We start from the raw sequence: 21,002 nt of genomic DNA, 5'->3' as shown, positions 1-21,002 counted from the left end.
TCAATGCTGTGCCCATCTCACTTACGTTAGTAACCACATCTTTTACCTCCACTGATCTAAAGTGACCTTGGAAATTCACCGGTTTCTGTTAACCTAGGTGTTTAATATTTCCCTAGATTTGGTAACAAATCGAGTTAAGAGATCGTCTGTATATTTTGCAGCCACAACACATGAGCTTCCGATGCAGTATAAACAGGAAGCAAGTAGAAGAATGACGTGTGTTGTTGTAACAACAACAAACCAGCACACACGTTGCCAGCATGTGTGTGGTGCGTTCCTACCATGTATATGATTCTGTGGTGCTTTTGGAGTCTGAGCGCCCTTTACGATTAGCGTTGACTATGGTCAAGATTGTCTGTAGCGGTGTTTAAATATGAGAAACTTAGTTTAGAATATTGGTTAGTGATGGTTTGTGTGGTTAATGGATCAAATAGGCAACGTGGTAGCTTGTCAGGAATCTTTCTAGTGTTTGCTTACAAAGGTGTTTGCTGAAGGACTTTTGCTCTTGACTTTGATTCACATGGTGGGTACTCGATTGCTCAACTTGGGGAGACCGTCCTTTTGAGATTCCATTTTACTTGAGTATATTGGTTCGATAAAATAATGTGCACATGCAGTGTGATATGTTTGACAAAGAGTGACAGCGGACTTCTATATTCCCCGAAACTTAACCCACATGCCCAGTAGTATTGAGAGAGTGTACAAGCCAGCGACTTTATTAAAAGTGTGAATAGTATGGGGAGCAGAGGGCATACTTGCCTCATCCCCAAGTTATGTTTATTGGGGAGCAAAAGCACACAATCAATCTGAAGTCTAGCTGTTAATTAGGTAGTTAACAGTCTAATCAAGACAAAGAATTTCCCATTTATTCCGAGTCATTCCAAGGTTGCAAATAGGAACTGCAATTCAGTGCTAGCCAAATCTTTTGCGTTGTAAAGAAATAATGACAGCTTTCTATTCTGGATTTAATTTGTGTAGTTACTAGTGTGCGAAGGGTATTTGATGTGGAGCAACCGGGCATAAGGCCCAATTGTTTTAGTACTACCAGTTCTTTGAGGAGAGGGCATAGCTGCCAAGGTTTCAGATTGCTTATGTGTGACATTTTCATAATTTCAGTGTAATTATGAGTGACATTCAACGACTATAAGGGACACTTTCTCGCAAGCAAAATCAAGCAATGAAGACGAGGTAAACATAAATATCAGAAATTACACCCATTTGAGCAACGAGAATCTCCAAGTAGATCTTAAAACTGCTGTAAATCGCCAGAAACTGATGAGCACTAACATAGCAAAAGGCAGTAACTCACAGATAATCCTCATAAAATACATCTTTTGTGAACATGCCTGGTTCATGTTGGATGAGCTGTGTACTATAGAGAGACATCTATAAACCTTCCAGCCCCTCTGCAGTGCAGTGGCAGTGTGGGAAAATCAAGTACACAGTGTCTTAATCTTGGAATTAGGACAAAACTGGTTCAACACTGGTGTGACAACAAGGGCACAGCAAGCGAGTGCACCCCAAGTCACCAAATGAAGCTTCGTCATCTTGAGAACAGGATGTTAGAAAGGTCCCCAAAATCTTGATGTTTCCATCAAAGTGTAAAACATGGGTTTGGGGCTGAGAAGAAAACTGAATAGTTCAGTCAGAGCATGTACTGCAGAGATCTGAGTCCACAGGACTTTTCACGGTGAGGAAATGAGTGATTTCAAGCAAGCGCCCTGTTTCTACAAGTACAGGCAAAGAATCAGAAGTAAATGAGACTAAACAATATATAAAACTATGATGTTTTATTTAATCCAGAAACATGCCAACTACGTGGTTCGAAACAATACGTTTGCCAGTGTAACAAAAATCTCCTTCCTGTGTGTTTTCTCAACCTCATGTTACAAATAAATCTTTTTTTGATATGATAGTTCTGCTCTTTGAAATCGACTCAGATCCATTCCAGGACAGGTTCAGGGCCTCCTGGAGTGACAGACACTCTGCCAGCCCCATTCACTCCCATGGACCCGGTTTCCAGCGTGCTTCAAGACCTATAAATCCCCGATATGAGCATCTAAACAATACAGAACATTTTGCCCATTAAACCAAAATTCACCCCAATCTGACTCTCGCACATACATCCCATTGCACTACTTCAGTGCTCTCTCACCTGTGCCCCCATGACGTGTCTTCCTGCAGTGCCACGATGAGCCAGAGCATCTTTTACCAGTTTGCTGTGAAGAGGATCATGCAAGCTGCAGGCAGTAGTGCTGTAGACTGACTGAAGGTGGCTGTGCCGTTAAGAGGGTCGGCCTGCCTGGCTGGTGCAGTGACCCCTCAGTGCCACCGCGCTGACCTGCTCTTTCCGTTCATGTCCCCCTGATGGCCTTGGTCCGGTCTGACATGTTCTCATTTGGGAGCTATGGTGTAGGCAGGAAGCTGGAGCTTTCATGTGTGCATGTGTCGAGCTCTCTGGGGTCTTATTGGTAAGGGCTGCTTTTCACAGGGCTTGGATCGGCATGAATGGGGGTACTGGGTTTGGATTATTTAGTACTTGCAGCACCGAGATACTCTTCGAGTGAGTCACGCTAATATGAAAGTTAAATAAAATAAATCGGCCGGCAGGCGGGGAGCCTCTACTGATGTCTGGGTGCCACAAGCAGCTGGGGGCTGATGGTGTTGGGGCGGTGTGCAGGGCTTGTGACACTGCAGGCGGCAGAATCTGGCCTGGGTTATCGGCGCTAGGGATCACGATTTATCATAAAGGAAATGCCAGTTTATTCCATTTTAAAATGAAAGCGAATATACCGCATTGCACTTACACTTTGCTGCTGGGGTGGAATGCAAGCTCTACTGCAACTGAAACTGGCGGCAAATAATCAGTGAACAACTAACTCTGATTATCACATAGGCCGCTGCAGCAGTCTAACGCGAAGCAATCTTCGGTACGGTTGGGTCAGTGATTATTATATAATTATAGCCCATGTGGCACACTCCACAGTCCGGCCAAGGCCTCTCGGGTGACAAAATGCAGTGATGCTAGTGCTGCGGCGACGCCCGTCGGTAATTTAAATTGTGCGCAGTCAGCTGCACTGACTAAACACTCCACTGCCTCGAAAGAATGCGGACACCGGGACGTGGAAGGCAGCTACCACGGACCAGATGCAGTGACTGCGCGCCGGTGCGCAGCAGGCTTCCAGTCCCCGCTTCCTGAATCCCCGGCCGACCTCACTTCTTTCCAGGACCAGAGGATGTGGTCACATGATCCCCCAGTTTTGCGGGGCCCGCCGCAATCAATAATTTTCATGCCCCCCTCTTGCAGCGTTGCGGCGGACGGCCATGGGGGTATGAGAGTGTGTCCGTGTGAGTCTCCTGCCTGCGTTAGATTCCACTGCCACTTTCTGCCTACTTCCGAGTCCGGAGACACCGGCACATCCGGATATTATCCCGGCCCCCATGGTGCCACACCGGTGATTGACAGCAGCAGTGCACTATCGTCTGGTGATGAGGGGGCAGCCCCTCCCTCCCCCTGCAGTGTGTATGATGAGAGTAACTAAGCCCCGAGCCGCCGGCGCCGTATTAATTTGTTTCCAGGGCAACGAACACAGCAGGCAGCCTTGGGTAGACTTCTGATACACTGTAGCGCTCTCAGCCACTCCACAGAGGCTGAGAGCAGTCTCGGTTAACTATTTAGGAACTCGGGCAGCACGAGAGAGCCCGGGCACAGGAGCCGCTGGTGGCGCGCCTGGCACTGGTGCCAAAATGCGTGACAATGCATTTCAGTGCGGTGATGCGGATCACCGCACTGAAATGCGTGAGTGTCACACCTGTTGCGTGACGCTTGGCAGGACTGCGAGGGAGTGATCGCGATTGCTATCATCTTCGCCAGTATCTTAGTATCCATGTTGACAACTGATAAAGAATTAAACGATATTTGGTTTCAGTAATGTGTTAAGTAAGGCCTCTTGTAGTGGATAGAGCGCGCAGGTCACCCGACTATAAATTTACCAAATACTCACCTAGGCCCAATTTCAAATTAAACACAATTTCTTAGATCAGGTAACCTGGGCACTAACTATCCGATATTTGTACTTCCTAGGTCCTATACCCTTGACTTACACTCCTGGTCATCGGTACCTCTGAACCTATGGGATCAGGGAGTCTAGCATAATAAGTATGGTAGCAAGACAACAATATGCACTCATATAATAACCACAGACTCGAGAAGTTTTGAAAACCTTTATCTAATCTTCATCAAAAGTCATAAGCCAAAGATTAACAGCAAGCAAGCTATCGATAATCAGAATCACAAACAGCGTATAACTATGCAAAAGATATATTATGCCAACCATTTATAATTTCGAAAGGAAAGGTAAGAACAAGGAACATACTGAAATGAACTTATGGAAATCAGACTTAAAATGATATTTTCTAAAGGACGGGAAAAATAAGGGACATGCTATAAGTCACAGTTTAATCACTTTCAAGAGGGTGGGTAAAAAGAGGGAACACCAATTGTTATGACAAAAAACTGAATTTACCATGTAGCTATAGGGAAGGTAAGAAAATGGAACACGCTAATAATTCGGAATAACCACTTCAGCTTCTTCTAAGGGAGGGTAAAGAAAGGAACATCTATTCATTCATGGATAGCATTTAACATCCAACTCTAAGGATGGGGAAACAGTGGAACATGCTAATAAAAGCAAGATTTACGATTTAATTACTTGTCATAAAGGTAAAGGGTAAGATAAAGGAACATATGCAAATAAGACATTAGTGAAGTTCAGGGAAGGTAAGGAAAGGACGCAATTGATACAATTTGTTACCCACACAGATTTATATTTACCTAAACGGAGTGAAGACCAAACCTGGCCATGGGTCAGTTAAGGACAGAAACCCCGAAAGTTGCAAACGCCAGTAGGCCAGCAAGTGCGGGTCAGAAACAGGACAGGAAAACCAGATTTGGATCAGAACCGGACCACCGAAAGTTGAGACCAGCACCTGCAGTTCAGTTGCAACGCCTTCGCTACTGCCTCTCTGCAGCTATTTCCCAGCAAAGTGCTTCGCCAGCACTTCAGGTCCCAGAACCCCGATTGGGTCAGCGAGTCTTCTGACAGAGTGCTTCGCAGCACCTCTGTTCTCGATCAGCTATTGAGTGCGTTGGGTCAGTGACAGGTCAGCTATTCGGACAAGTCGGACAACTTTTCTATCTAAACCTAGGCTAGTTATACTATTTTCCAGATCAGTGTACCACCCCCCAATGTTGCAAGTGTAAGGATCCCCAATTTCGATTGGACAAAAGAAGAGGACAGGTCATCACCCCATCTAATATTTCGACTTTTGCCGTCTCATGTTCAAATTTATGTTCACACCCATTAAATTCAGGCTCTCATGAAGTCTTCCACTCGCAAAACAATGGATGTTCTATTCACAATTACAATGTAATTTTCCAAAGTTCACTAGGTGAGGTTCCCAGGAGCATCTTCTCAGTCAGTCAGCTCCTTGGCCGGGTTTCAAAGGTCACTGCTCTGGAGACTCGCAGATCTCGCGCAGACGCAGTTTCAAGCAAGATGGAGTACAGCATAAGACAACAGGCCAAGTTTGGAAGTGCAACATGAAATGGAAAAGAAACAGTTTTAGAACACAGAATAAATGAATACACTGTATACCATGAATCTCTACACTATACCCATTACTTTATAATAAACTATAGCATTAGGATTAAGCAGAACAAACAGCTTGGCAAAAGCAGAAGTGCAAGCTTCTCGCATGTGAGAACATAGAGCAGCCATATTAGCTCTAGTGGTGCAGAAGCAACAGATTCCCTTCAAAGCTGCGAGTAAGTCATGTCGTGGGTATGACAGACGCACGCGCAGTAGAAATTCCCTCGTAGCAGCGGCCATTTTAGATGCAAGCTTATTAGTATTAGGAGACACATAAGCAAGCTTCTCTCGGACACCCAGTATATACGGGAAAATGTAAAATTAGTAGAACAAACATGTTGATTACTAATTAATACTGTTATTTGAGGTTCTTGAATACAATGTGCAAGTCGCCTTTTGTGCGAATCCTTGCTCCATCAGTAGGATGCCTACATTCCTAGCTTTCTCATACAAATAAGGGCAAAATAGATCAGCAACTTTTTTTTTTTATAGAAGTCTAGACCGAGCCTATCGCTTCACCACTTTTACATCTTTGATCACAGTTTGTAATTCCTCCACCGAATTAGGAATTAGCCTGCACACACTCTCCACCCATTCTAGTGCTATTCTTTCAATGTAAGCAGTTTTTTTGGTGTCCGTTATGTTGTTCAGGAGGTGTGAAGGTCTGCATAGAAATTTTGAAATGCCTGGAAGATCTTATCTGTACCTTGCATTGTGTCACCTGTATATTGTTCAATTTCAGTGATGGTTGTTGCAGCCCAGGGTCTTCTGATCGGATTTGCCCAGGTTCTAATGAAGTATTCCCCCTCCTCATCTGTCTTTGCACTTGCATTTTTGTGGCAGTACTTCACCTCAATGTCTGCGTATTCCATATTTTCTTGCAGCATTCAATTACATTATGACAGCATTTTACCAGAGCATTATGATGACTACTTTGAAATCCCTGTATAAGTTGATAGACAAGTGCACAGCTGGTTCATCCAAAGTTAAAGACCAGTTCAATCTTTAAAGTAGGTGCTCCTAAGGTGTCGTCCTCTCCCCGAGGGACGATTGAAGAACATAGAAAACAAAGTGCTATCAATTGAAAATTGATTGCATCCCTTAGGGCACTCTTGTGTCGGAGGATTTCAAACCTCTGTTTTTCAAAAAACAATCTTCATGAACTTTTTTAAAGTTTGTGAATACTTTTATTAATCCAATATGAGCATTAAAGTATGTTTTCCCACATACTAGATTTTAGTTATGAAATCAATGATTATTCTCTCCAGCTCCAATGCATTTCGGGCAGATGCCCTTCATCCGGGAGCATCTAAAAAAACGACATATGAAAACACCTAAGTATGATATTCCTAATATTTAAAACAAAACATACCAATAAGAGTGCAAACGTATAAAAATAGCAGTGAGGTAGCAGAACGTGTTGTTTCACTTCAGTGACTAGTGTTTTAACGAGCAAAATAAACAGTCTAACCATGGTGTGGGGTGAAAGTAAAGGAAACTGCTTAATGACGGGTGGAGCATGAAATGCGATGTAACACAGAAATACGATAACTGGGTAAAGCAAAACGAACCATTCTCAGATGAATGCGGTGAGAAAAATAGTTAACTTCAAAAAAGCTCATGAAGATTGTGTTTTGAAAAACAGAGGTTTGAAATACTCCGACACGAGTGCCCTAAGGGATGCAATCAATTTTCAATTGATAGCACTTTGTTTTCTACTTTGAAATCCCCCCACAATGCTCCTACTCTCTCTACCTAGCCTATGTTGTTTGAGGTAATCTAGTATAGTAGTCCTTAGTTCACCACGCCAACAATTCATGCATGAAATTGATCTAGCAGACTTGCGTGAAGCATTTCCATGGAGCGATCAGTTAATATTCTTGCCATACATGCCACTTCTTTAGTTCAGCTGCTAACATCACCCACACCCAGCAGTAAAGTCTAGATGACATCGCACAAGCCTCTGATTAGAAGATGATGGTGCCATAGGTTTATCAGGCATTCTGTTCCATAATATGTTGAAGCACCTTCGCTGCAGCCATTGAGGGACTGGCGGCTGCATTTCGTCTGTCCTTTTCTGGCTCTATCATGACAATAAAATCACCTCCAAGAATAATCGTGTGAGGGGCCAGTGTTGTACAAGCCACTCAGACTTCTTGGAAGTATGTAGGGCATCCCGGATTGGACAACTGTTCTGCACAATTGTGTGCGTGGCTGCATATTTTGCTCTGTGTTTATGTTGGCAACACCATAGTGTGCCAGTAGGCTTAGGGAATTAATTTCCCCTACAGCATAAAGCTTTGGGACTGTGACTGTAGAGTTACTCTGTGGGTCCAGGTTGCTGAGTCATTAGTTACATTGTGAACCTGTATATTTTAGATGGGAGTAACAGTGCGCTCCTATTGCAGAATGACATTTTCCCTATGATGAAAAATGTAAAATAAACATTCCAATATATTATTTGTAATTGTTACTCAATATTTCATTGTTTATTCCTTTTGCAAAGTTTGTTCACAGTATCAAACTATATCACACGTTTATTTTCACATTACAAAATAATTGTGTTCAGTATTCCTTAAAACCATATGATAGATATGCGCCATACATCCAGCAATTATATGCCTGTACCCAATGCTTTTGGCAACACTTGGGGTTCATCCTGGGTAAATCTCTGGAAATAAGAACAGTACTCAACCCTACTAACAGAAAAACATCTGGAATATTTTTCTCACAGTTGATCTAAAATGCAATGCATGGGATGTGTAACCATCTTCGCCAACACCAAGGTGGTGAGTGACATTACAATCCTCCAAGCTCTTCATTCAGCATACACCACGGGGGACTTCATCAACACCTTCGCAGTCACTGGGGTAATGCGTGAGCTTTCATAACCAAAATGCGCACTGTCTCACGTGCCACAAGAACTTGAAACATTTTATACAACATAAAATCTGATTTCCAAAACACCAACAAGCCACTATGCTCTCATTAGCCCCGTGGGAACCTTTCCATAACTTGAAACTTAGTTACCTGCCAAAAAGCCATTCTTCTCATTTTACTCTACTTAATCAGTTGTCTAGTCCCGAGTGCTTTCTCTGTATACATAAACACACACGATGGTCCAATCCCGAGTGCTTTGTCTAAGCATAAATAAAGACCTGTTTTCATTCACAGTCAATTACCCACAGCCCACGCACGACTTATAACTGTTCTTACCTTCGACAGGCAGCTTACCGCTTTGATGAAAAGTACTCCAACCCCCACCGAGTGACGGCCACGCATCTTGTTTACACCGCTACCATTCACAAGCCATGCTTCTATTCACATCCACGCTTCTCTGCATCCAAGGCACTGCTTGCCGTAACATTTTTAAACAAACCTTGATGTATTGCCAGTGCTGGCTGTACCCTCAGGCCGATGTAATCAAACTCCGCTTTACTGATCTTTCTGTTCAGTCGTGGCGCCTGATTTCACTAAAGGTTACCACTCATGGATGTTACCCACTTACTGCTGAAAAGTTTTAATGTGCATTTCTGATTTAGTCATCCTACTGTGCACAGTGCCTTCTACTATGTTAGTGGCACATACATGTATCTATATATAATTTATATTGCCTGTAAAAATAGTGCATTTGTTTGCCCATTTCACATTGAGACACATTCAGTGTAATGCATAACAGACATACACATAACGTGCATTTGTAATGCACACGTTCACCCAGAAGGGTATCTTGGCTTTGAATAACAGATGTTTATTGTTACCCAACCTAACGGTACTCATTTTATCCACGTCCGAAGGATTAAAGGCTGAGTGTACCCGCCGGAGTTTGAACCTGTGAGTATAAGGTCAGACACAGGCACCTACAGTGCGCACATTAGTCTACTAAGCCTCCAGACCCGGCTTACATGTATATACTACTGTTGTTTGTATAATGATATTTATATAAATGTTGACAATAAACACCTGCTGTACATTACATTAACATAGCAGCCGTTCTCCACCATGCTACAATGTTTTTTGTGGTGTTTTTCTTGTGTATTTAGTTCAAGTTGACGGTTTACCATGTCTCTCACAGACTGGTGTCCTCAGCGTTGCATTTTTCAGGGAAAATACATAGAATGTTTTACTGCATTAGTAGAAGAGGTCGGTTCTTATAGGTTCTCTTTGAATGGCTAGAAAGAGGAGATAGAGATGCTGGTAAAAAACTGCTATTCTGTAGGACAATTTTCAACATGTCCATATGTTTTGATTTAGGTTGGCAGCCGCGCTGGTTTGTGTTGGAAAATGGAATTTTATCTTACTATGACTCGCAAGATGATGTTTGCAAGGGGAGCAAAGGCAGCATTAAGATGGCTGTGTGTGAAATTAAAGGTATGTGTTACTATATGTGTACTTAAAATAGTTCATATTTATACTTTAATATCCACAATCCTGTTTTGAAAAGTGATTCAATGAAGTATACTACATCAGTAGTATAAACGTTTATTTCTAGTGAGACATAGCATGATGAAAACATTCATGGGCTGATTGAGATGTTGGTTGGAGTTTTCTACGACCGATGTCCCTGCGGTTTCGAAACTGACCGACCTCAGGTCGGCGGTCCGAAACCGCAGTTACAATGCAACTGCACATTTCCCTATGGGAGCCTGTGCGGCACTCGGAAACGGGCCGCAGCACAAGCTCCGAATGGGGGTCACTGCAAATCCCTGCACCGTGTGGCAGGTACCTCACGGTGCCTGCCGCATGATGCAGGGATTTACAGGGGAGCACCATAGGTGGCCCTTCGGCCTCCAACCGGAGGCCATGGAGAGAGGGGGGCCCTGCTAGGTTCTCCCAGAGTCGCTTTCCTACAGGCTTTACATGTTTGAAATCCTGATGTAGAAAGCCTGTCGGAAACTGGTATCATAATCCCGGTGGAAGAAACACAGTCCGTAAGGGGTTATGTTCGGTTTCCAACTGTCCGATGGGCTCCTTGAGCCTATCAGAAGCCAGCTGGAATGACCGGCCAGCTTGAATTCTGACTATCGTAATATGGTAGTCGGAATTCAAATCAAGGATGTCGGTTGGAAAGGACCTAATGGTTATAACAAGCTGAGATGCCTGTCACAGTCACGCACTGTTCACTGGGTGTTACTGCACACCTGAACCAACTGTTCAAACTTTAACTCCATTTATTAGTTTGAAATCTGATTGTTGACAAACATCATTTTTAAATCAAATCATATTTGCAAGTGCGATTATTTCACTTATACATTATTTACAAATCCATTTAAATGACAAATCATAACATATATTGCGACATCAATTGGTGATAAACAATGAAAATTCAGATCAGCTGCATTTTAAGAATATGCCCAATGCATTTCGGAACCTGTGGGGTTCCTTCCTCAGGGGCCAATCTGCAAAATTAAATGAATAGTGTAATTTGTTAATGCCCATGGATGTGCAACTTCGTAGATCAATGTGTATGTTGGAATTGTGTGTTTTGTATGTAAATTGGTGGTTGGAAAGGACCAACATCCTAATTAGATCCTTAATGTTCTATTACTTGAATTTGTGCCCATATATACAAGGTTGTTGTATTGCTCTTGTTTAGGTCTCTCCTTTTGAGTATTTTATTTTACTTGCAAAGTTTTCTACAGCACTGGCTTGACCCGGAGGTCTCAGAGTGCTTTACATGAGGATCTGAGCGTTACAGGTTACATAGTTACATCAATTGCAGGCTCAAATAAAGACATAGTAGAAAACAAAACATGAGATGCGGCTGAGGGAAGGAACCACAATGGGGAGACTAGGAAAACAATGTCAGATGTCCGGGTGGGTAGGTGTTGGCCGAGGGGGTGAACCAGAGCCAAAACTCCTCTATAGCTGCATAGGACAGCTCCACTGGGCATCGTCCAAGGTTGCTCGGACTCCGAGGTAAGGACAAACTGTTACGGTATGGTTCTTTTGACTTTTTGGTGTGGATAAATTACTTGGTAGAAGAGGTGTAGATACTTAAGTAGTACATACAGCGGTTTCCCCATTGGCTAACATTGTAGCAGAGGCACATTTAGGTGGGAGACAGCAGAAATAAAGCCATTTTTTGCTTAAACATCGGGATTCTCCCTCCGGATTCGGGTCTATTGGCATGTATGGTGGTAGTCTAACATGATAAGATTGACCTTATCCTAATGTATATAAGATATTAGTACTAATTGTATCTGCTCTGCTTAAACTGTTGTCTGTAAGAAATGGCTGAGCAAGGTCTGACAACTCCCCAAAACACGGCTCCAAAGAGGAGTCTAAGAACGAGGCATCGTAAGTGTGAATAAAGATAAACATGAGAAACGTTTCTGTCTAGTGGAAAATATTGTAAATCTTATTGAACATTTTTGTTGTTTTCAGAAGGCCGCAAGTATAATGTCCTTCAACTGCATCCTCTGATTACCCCTTCTCTACTGTTGCAATCCTAGTGCATTCAAAATAAATTAATTTATGGTCCATGTGACCGGTGGCACTTTTTTATGTGTATGCGTAAAGACAATGTTTGCTGCATGCCTATTGTGCTCCTTGCTGTCAAAGCACGAGCATATCCACTTTAATAGGAGCACCTGATATCCAGGACAACTCAACAAAATTGAGCGTACAAACTTTTGAACGTAAATCTGGCTTTTTTTCAATAGATGAATTTATCTGGATGCACATGGTGGTATTTACTAAGATGGCGACATGTAAGAGGCCTTGCAAGCATGAGGCATAGCAGTTACTCAATTAGGCTTTTAACTGATAACTGAACTTTTTCATTGTCCCTCTGCTGCTGTGATATCGTCACTCCTTTGATCTATTTTACTGCTTCTTTTGGTTCCAGTCCTGTGACTTCTCTGTCATTCCTGCTATTCCTTAGTTTTCTAAATCTATTTTCATTCTTTTGTCTTCTCTCCCCCTCCTCTACGGCTTTCTCCCTGTTTCTCATTCTTAGCGTATCCTTGCTTCACATTGTTTGGAAAATGTGGTTCTTCTGACTCTCTGTTGTCAGCAGTACCATTGTCTAATTCATCCTACTGCCTGTAGCATATATTCCTAGTGCACATACAGTCTGCGCAAAGTCTGTGCAAGCACATGGTGGTACGGGTGTGACAAAGGTTTGACAGCATTACAAAGTGAAGCATGAGTCTCTGTTGTAAAACATTCGTCTTGGCCAAACTGTCAGGTTCAATAATGACCATTTTTTTTGTCTAACATTCTAGTTTTCATTATAGAGACAACCTTATGGTATATCATTGCACAGATTACACCCACATATCTAAGTTCATCCTTTTTTTATTTCATAATCCATTGTGAAAATTGATCTGCGAAGATTTGGTTATCATTAGGACTAGAGAAAGTGCCATGTTAATCTAGGAAATTTAAGGGATACAAGAGCTCTCTAGATCTGAAACGAACAACAATAAATTATCAGTTTAAAACTATATCTTAATTTTCTACTGAATGCCTGCAAACCTCAAAGTATGCCTTTAAAAAAAATCAAATTTTCACTATTTTCCTGGGGGGTGTTTGTAGTAGTTGGGCCCAGAGCCTGACACCACTCAGAGAATCTGACCTTGTATTCCCCAGGCTCTCCAAAGCAAGCATTGGCATAGCCAATAGGTCTCGCCTTTGGGACCTTATAAGTGTTTTGCAAGAGACTATCACAGAAGTAACGAGTGGCATACAAGCAGAAAGCCCACACATGGAATTGGTGGAATGGAGGAGGATATATCCAAAAACAGGCAGGATGGGGGAGGGATATACCTAAAACAGACCGTGGGATGGAGGGTTTTAGCCACAGCGGTGGTAGGATGGAGTGTTTTAGCCACAGCAGTGGGTGGGATGTGGCTAAAGCCACAGTAGAGGGTAGGGGGAGCGGATATAGCACACCTTGTTTAGGGGGGGGGATGGGGATGGCGACACAGAAAAGTTTGTGATCAGCAATCACTGGACACATTAACCTGCTAAACACACGAGAATTCAACTGCTGGATAAAGGCAAGCAATAAATAACGGTGCGGCCCCTCAGTGCAGATTAATGAAAAGTTCAAATAAAAGCAGTAGCGACATTCTGAAACGAAAAACAAATCACAATTAATGAAGCATCAAGGTTTCACTAGAAGGGGAGAAAGAAACAACTTGTAGGTATGCGGGCGGAAGGTTAGAGACTTTTGCAGGCCCATACCACCCACCAAAATACAATGGCATCAACTAAAACAGAAACAATGAACATTCTGGGAAGTAATAACATGCACTTTTATGTTCCACTTGGCGCCGAGAAGCCCCTGAGCTGGAATGCAGGGATTTAAGCTTCCCCATCCCCCCCACCCATGTTTCCGATTTAAGCCAGATGCCCTCACGGGGGCCGGGGCCTGCTGTGCGGATTAATGCAAACACGCAGGGCAGCTTCAATAAATGCAGGACCCTCCCGACCCCCGTGCTTGCGCCTGCCCCAGCGTTACTTTTGCGTCCGTGTTCAGTTTGCAATGTTTGCAGTTTTTCAACAGTCGCAATGTCAATTGTTGTAAAAACACAGAAATTAACCAGTATTCCCGCTTTCCGGTTGGAACTTTGGGTTTTATACCGGCGAGTGACCCTTAGGTGGGCAGAAAGTTTGGTGAAAGTGACACATATTTCTAAAGGGCGAGCATCACCAGAAACTAGTGAACACACGAGTATTTCCGAGACGCTCTCATTTCTCAGCGCTTGTTTTTATCTTAACAGAGCTAATGCATACCAAACAAAAGGGAGTTTATTTGTAAAATCATTAGCTATTAAAAATTGTTTTTAATTCGCATGGGGCAGTGCAACGGAATATGATTAAGAAAAGGTTCGAAAAAGAAAGAGGAGCTGAATCCGCTTTTATCCCACAGTGTTATGTAATGAGCTGCTTTTACAGCGCTGTGCAGCAAGATCGGGCTGCTTCAGGGCACGTTTTCCTTTATTTTAATGTCAGGGTTTGACATAACCCAGAGACGCATGCGAACAGAGGCGGATGCTCTATAAAGCACTATTTTATTGTAGGATGAACATTATATACTTCAGGTGCTGTACATAAAATAATATTTTGTGTTGTGGGCGGTTTAAACCTGTATAGGGGGACGTGTACTGGAGACGGCACTAAAGAGCAGGGCTATATTTGTACATCACACATATTTGAATATTACGAATGCTACAATCTGCGTCACGTGTTTTTTTAGTGCAGTGCTGAATTGAACGTTTTCACAACTGTCTATCAAATAATCAAACCTTTTCCATGGCCTCTCAAGTGATTTAGTCATCTAGAACCGTGACGCAGAGCGAAAATAACAGAAGAGAAGTCAAGCAGTCAAGGACAAAGCCTATCTCTTGTGGGACTACTAGTGCTGCGTGTTTCATATAGCGCCTAGTACTGTGCTCGTTACTATCACCCGACTCAAACACATTCAATATATCAACCTCAAAAGGCTCAAATGGCGAGATTCATACACTGCACATACTTCAGAATAAAATAGCGAAGACATGGAACGTGCAGCACTGACACACACACAACGCTGCAAACACAACTTTGATGCACAGACGCTATCAACTAAAGTTTACAGCTAGAAGCGATCCGTCTGGAGTGCACTCTTGAACCTACCTCGAGCTCCTTGGAAAGGGGCGCGAGTGGGGGGCAGCGGGCTGTCTTCGCCACTGATATTTGAGACACAGGGACAGAAAGAGGAGTGGTGGGGTGGGTACACTGAGACAAGGAGGCACTGCAGCTGCCTCCCTGCGCGACGCCGCTGCTCGCTCCCGCAAGCAAAATGCCTTGGGAGTGAACCTTTTCAGAAGAGGTGGGACATGCATCCGCCTTTAGCCATTTGCGTGCTTTCATTCTTGAAAGACACACACAAAAGCCAATCCGATGCGTGGGGGGAGTCAGACCCATACAGAGTAGTTTAGTGTGCTTAGAAGAAGGCTCACAGAGCAGCGCATGTGCGTTGGTTCAGGCTCGACCTAAAAAAAATTAGAGACCTGGGGAAATGCAGGATAATGTGCTTGCCTGGATACCATCGCTTTCTCCTACCTAGAATGAGCCACAAATGTTACTTTTTGGTTTAAAAACTATTTTCATTTCATTTAAAGCATGGAAAGCTCTAGACTTTGCTTGAATGGCAAGTCCTAGTCACCGTTTCAAGATGTCCGCTGTAGTTTCCTGTTCACTCAGATTAGAGTCTCCATCACGTGATGTGTTCAGTGTGTACGCGTATTTTAGTTTGGGAGTTCAAAGCAGGCTCTGCAGCCGTTTCACTAGAGTCTACACTTGTGGGGATTGTTGTCTTGAACATCTCGCCAGCATTCAGGTTAATGCATGGTTTTCTCTCTGTTTCGGCTTTGGGTGAAGTTTCGACATGCACATTGTTGCTTAGCCGTCTGTATTGCTTTTACTGGTGGTCCGCATTGTGTCTCTTCAGGATTCTTTATAAGATACCCTTTTTTGGATTTCACTTTCTGCACATGCGCGATATTGTTATAGTATTGGTGTTAACACCACTGTTTATGTGTCCAGGAGCTCGTGGCCAGCAGTGTAAACACAGGATACTGGCACTTCTCTAGCTTTCTGGTAAGTGTAACTCGTGATTATCGACATTACAGTGAGATGGTGTGTAGGTGTTTTCTTTCTGTTTTCTTTTTGTTTTCTTTCTATTACGCACACTCCAGCATGATTACGTTACACACTTGGGTGTAGAGGTGCTTTGGATTGTACTGTCATTGTAGTTCGGTTATTCCTTCTCTTTTTCCCTGTACTGGATCTGCACTCTTTGTTACGTACCGGACGTCTTGACTACCTCGTAGGTCCAATTCCCTTTTTATCCTCTCTGCTTCAGCTCACAGGGGTGTCGCTGGACGGGGTGGCTTGATTTGTTCCTGCATCATTGTTGCAATTATTATAAAAATGAAAAATGTGCTTGTGTTTACTTTCAGTGGCCCCTGAGGAAGGAACACGAGGTCTCGAAATGCATTGGGCCGAATATAATCCATCGTCACTTTCTATCTCAACATTGTTATAAGGCCATGATTGTGACACTGTTTTGGATGTACGATTTATCATGATGCAATGATTATCGTACTCAACTCGATATATTGTGAAAACACTTGTTTTTTTAAAGCGAATTAAAACTTATGGTGATACCGATTTGAGAATATTGGCTTTTTGTTACATTTTGTATGAAAATTGGAAACACACTCAGCAGAAATTTGGTGTAGTAAGTGTAACACCCATCAGCTGTGCACACAGTCTATTTCAGGCTATTTCAGGCTATCACCAGCGCTTCCTCCTTCAACAGCCTGTTCCCAATATGCCCCCCGCTCCTAAAGGAGAGGTGCTGATCAGTGGCACCCTCTTCTTGTCTGGGAGCCCAACACCTGGCACGAGGGCATATGCCACACAGCAAGGACTTCCCTCAAAATGGCCCAGCGAGGCTGAAGGCTGCCTATAAGGTGCATAGCCTTGGGAGGAATTCCCTTCTCCGCCGCGGTTGAGACGGGCTGCAGAGTTACGAAGGCACTGCAGCCCAAAGTAAGGATTTGACTCACCTGGAGTAATGAAACCCTGTAAGGTACTGTGTGATAATCAACTGCACCAGCATGTACCCTGGCTAGACATTCATTCCTGAGGGCGCGCACACAGCTGGGTGGATGCGCACTCTTTTCGGCCAGATGGTGTGCTCCAGATTTTTGGGCTTTTCATGGTACCGGCAGAAAGCCCCTTATCTTGAGTGCTTATTCCAGCACTTTAGTAAAACATACCATGGGGTATCTGTTTCTCTATGTGGTAGTCCATGGGGTTACTCGACAGAGGTCCCTGGATTGGTATCGGAATCATGCCACGATTGGGAGCACTTTGGAACTACTGTACTTCATGTGGTAGGCACGCCGGTGTTCCGGAGGCCTACAGTTTATTGTGGCATTCTCTCCAGAGGTGCTCACCGTGTTCCCTGCACAACCTGTAATAGAGGAGCTGTGTGATATATCTATATTACAACTGCTTTTCTGGTGGTTTATGGGTGATGCTTACGCCCTAACTGCTGCAATGCTATGCCACAATATTTGCTATACTTTAAGTCATTTGGATCTTTGCATTGTCAGAATTATGAGTATTATTTTAGGGTTTGCATTTGTTTTCACAGTGAGGGTGTTTCCATGGCATGTGCAACATATCAGTCTTTGTTATTGCACTAACTGTGATGTTATGACAATTGCCTAGATGGCAAAGCGATTATTGGTTCATGTGGTTTTGGTCTATGTCTATATGCAATACAGAAGCGTATTTTAATATAATACTGGGTGGAGTCTCTTTTGTGGTATATTTATTGTGTCACTGGTGTGAGCATGTTGCACAAATGCTTTACATATTGCCTCTGGGATAAGCCTGACTGCTCGTGCAAAGCTACAAAAGGGGTGAGCAGGGGTTATCTTGGGTATGTAACTTCCTTACCCTGACTAGAGTGGTGGGTTCTGCCTAGCTTTGGTGCATACCCTAGCCAACCAGAAACCCGAGTTCTAACTGCTTGAAATATGTTTTTGGGGGGGAAGTGTTGTTTTATGGTATATTTGTTGCTGCTGTATTCAAGCCTGAGGTTGTTCTCTGCCCAGGAACCCGCAACAACCGGACATTTCTGAGAAATAAAGAGCCAGTGTAGTCCATGGTGGCATGGCTTCTGTGGATGCTACAACTTATCCTTACATAGCATTTTCTGCACATGCCAAAGCTTGTGTAAAAACACACAATTTCCTTACTTTTATTTTACTTTGAAAACTGTATTTTTCTGCCAACAGCAAATGTTCTACCATCCTACATTCCCACACTTCTCAAATAAAAACAGTACCTCACCTGTGGGTGGGCCTATAGATTGTGACCGAAATGGATCAAATCTATGACCAAGTAAACACCACATTCACACTACATTGACTTGCATTTACAATTTTGGCCTGCTCCTGTCTGGTATAAGAGTCCCAGGCCCACCTAGAAACTTATACATATTTTTTAATAAGAAGTGTAGTGACCTAGGATGTCTGGACTTTTCCTGTTGGGTGGAAATTTGAGAGCTTTTTGTTCCATAACTGAGGTTGTTACTCCTACTTTTACCTTTGAAGGGTCGTGTGTGAAGGGAAAAGTGGTGGGATCAATAAACTGAAATGGTATACCAAACCTTTTCAGCACCATTGGAAGGAATGCCAGCATGGCCCAGTCAAAAGTCTTCTGTACATCAATGCTATCATCAAAAAGTGGCTATTGGGTTTCTCCTCTCCAATCAAAAGGAGAGACAGCAAAACTAGTAGAAGCCCTTATGGGTAACGAAACATTGTGTGAGATCCAGTCTGGAATAATGTTTGCTAAATGAGTGACTAATAATAAGGTGCTGGCACATATTAATGATATTGGTAAGTAAGAAGCTTGCAGAGGGATGGTTTGTCATTTTTAGGTCTCGCCTACGCATCGCGCATGCGTTGCATAGGAGGACCTTTAGCCGTCGCTCTGCTCTTTTTGGAAGCACATACTTGTGCTTGTGGCGGCATCCACCTTGCGGGAGCGAGCAGGGGCGCGCCACAAGCACGAGTACGTGCTTCCAAAAAGAGCAGACTGCACGCGCAACCTCGCTAACATTCTAACGTGCAGCAGGTGCACGCATGCACTACTTGCATCTTCAAATGGCACTTGCTTTAACAAATCTCATCAAAGATCGCCCCCACCACTGATGCGCGCACATCTACAGGGAGAATATTTGAATGTGCTTTACTTAAACAAAACTTGTTCAGTCAACGATGACTCAGTGGATGCGCAAGCATCTGCCAGAGCTCTCTTTGAGTGCACTTTTGAATAGTTAACAAAATGCCACTTAAGGACAGCCACCGCAGATACGCATGCATCCATGGAAACTATCTAGAACAACAACAAGCACCTGAAAAGAAACTCGTTTTTGCAAGCTTGTTTTATACTCAGACTTTTGAAGATGACTGTTAGGAGTTTAGGTGTTGTTGCAAGATTTCCTCCTGCTTCTGAGTAAACAACCAGAGTGGTCTCGTCCGTGGCAGAGATGCATTTTCAGAGTCCTCCAATTCAATCTCTTTATTAGTTTAAAATGAGCAACAAGCAGTTAGTGTAGACTCGTACTAGGGTTCGCCTACAACACAAGTCAGCATAGAATAATATCATATCTCCTCAGAATTACAAATATGCATAGATTGAGCATGCCAATGCACAACATTGATGCCATTATTACACCCACTATTAGAGGGCATGATTCACTGTACATTTCCACTGCCGCTCTTAACCTGGACACAAAAACATTTTTAAATAATTAGAAAGGAAACACCAGAGCAACACTACAAAAGCAGTGGGAAACTATCTTGCACAGGAAAAGTTTGTTTGATTATATGTATTAACCCTATTTTAAAATATGGTGTATAGCACTGTACCAATGGAAATACCAGTGCAACACTAAACCTGCATTGTCATAGCCAATAAGTCTCGCTTTTGGGACCTTATAAGTATTTAGTTATGCAGCATAATATCCTTGGTGCAACAAAATCAACTGTTGCATGGCTAAATACTTATAAGGTCCCAAAGGCGAGACCCATTGGCTATGCCAATGCTTGTTAAGAATGCTACCAATTTTGCTGTGTCCCAGCTTTGAGCTTCTTCTACCTCATTGAAAATCTTGTTATTGTAGTCTACTAAAATAAAGCTTCTCAGATCTGGAGTGGGCTGACCTTCCACAGCTGTGATTGGCCCTCATGCATGTTGTGATCAAACTGCTTGTGTCTGTTACAAGCCCTTATAGTAAAAACTGCCCGCTAAGGGGATCAGGTGTGATCAGTTGCTGATGCAAAAGCTGGGATGCACTCCCTCTATATATTTAAGGACCGTAATCATCTCTACTCCTTCCTTTTTTTTTTTTTTGTAGGAAACGCTTAACCTTTTATATTCAGTAAATAAAGCAGGCCAGCTTACAAAATATAGGTATTGTAGTACCATCCAGCGTTGTGCCAGTTGCCTGTACAAATAACTTTTTATATAGCATAACAATATTTCACAGTTTAGTCCAGTAATTGTCTCAACAAAAAAGATGTAAACTAACATCACAGGAAAATAAAATACCTCACACATCGATGGAGGGTTCAGTACAGGTTTTGATGTTCCTGACTATATCCCACCAGCTAGAATGCCCTCTTCCTATAGGGCCCCCAATGTCTATAGTATTTAACAGGCAAAACAGGACACAGGCAACAGGAAGTGCAGGTGTGAGTTAACTAAGTAACCACCATACTTCTGTTTGTGTGAAATTAAGTAAAGAGTTTTTGCTGGAAACTTTATTTC

The 21,002-nt window shown here is 43.0% G+C and overlaps 1 protein-coding gene across 1 annotated transcript in view; it reads left to right on the top strand.

Moving 5' to 3' along the window:
• The window catches only part of PLEKHA3 (pleckstrin homology domain containing A3), a 254,424-nt gene that overhangs the window by 270 nt on the left and 233,152 nt on the right, over positions 1–21,002 (top strand). Inside the window, exon 2 of the mRNA XM_078681500.1 lies at positions 9,906–10,022. Within this exon, the coding sequence (XP_078537626.1) occupies positions 9,906–10,022 (117 nt within the window). The remainder of the gene's footprint in view (positions 1–9,905; positions 10,023–21,002) is intronic.

This window comes from Lissotriton helveticus, chromosome 3_1 (genome assembly GCF_964261635.1).
Source record: "Lissotriton helveticus chromosome 3_1, aLisHel1.1, whole genome shotgun sequence".
In the NCBI taxonomy this organism is placed as follows: domain Eukaryota; kingdom Metazoa; phylum Chordata; class Amphibia; order Caudata; family Salamandridae; genus Lissotriton; species Lissotriton helveticus.
Note: the sequence above shows the minus strand (reverse complement) of the source record. Positions and strands in the feature narration are given on the sequence as shown.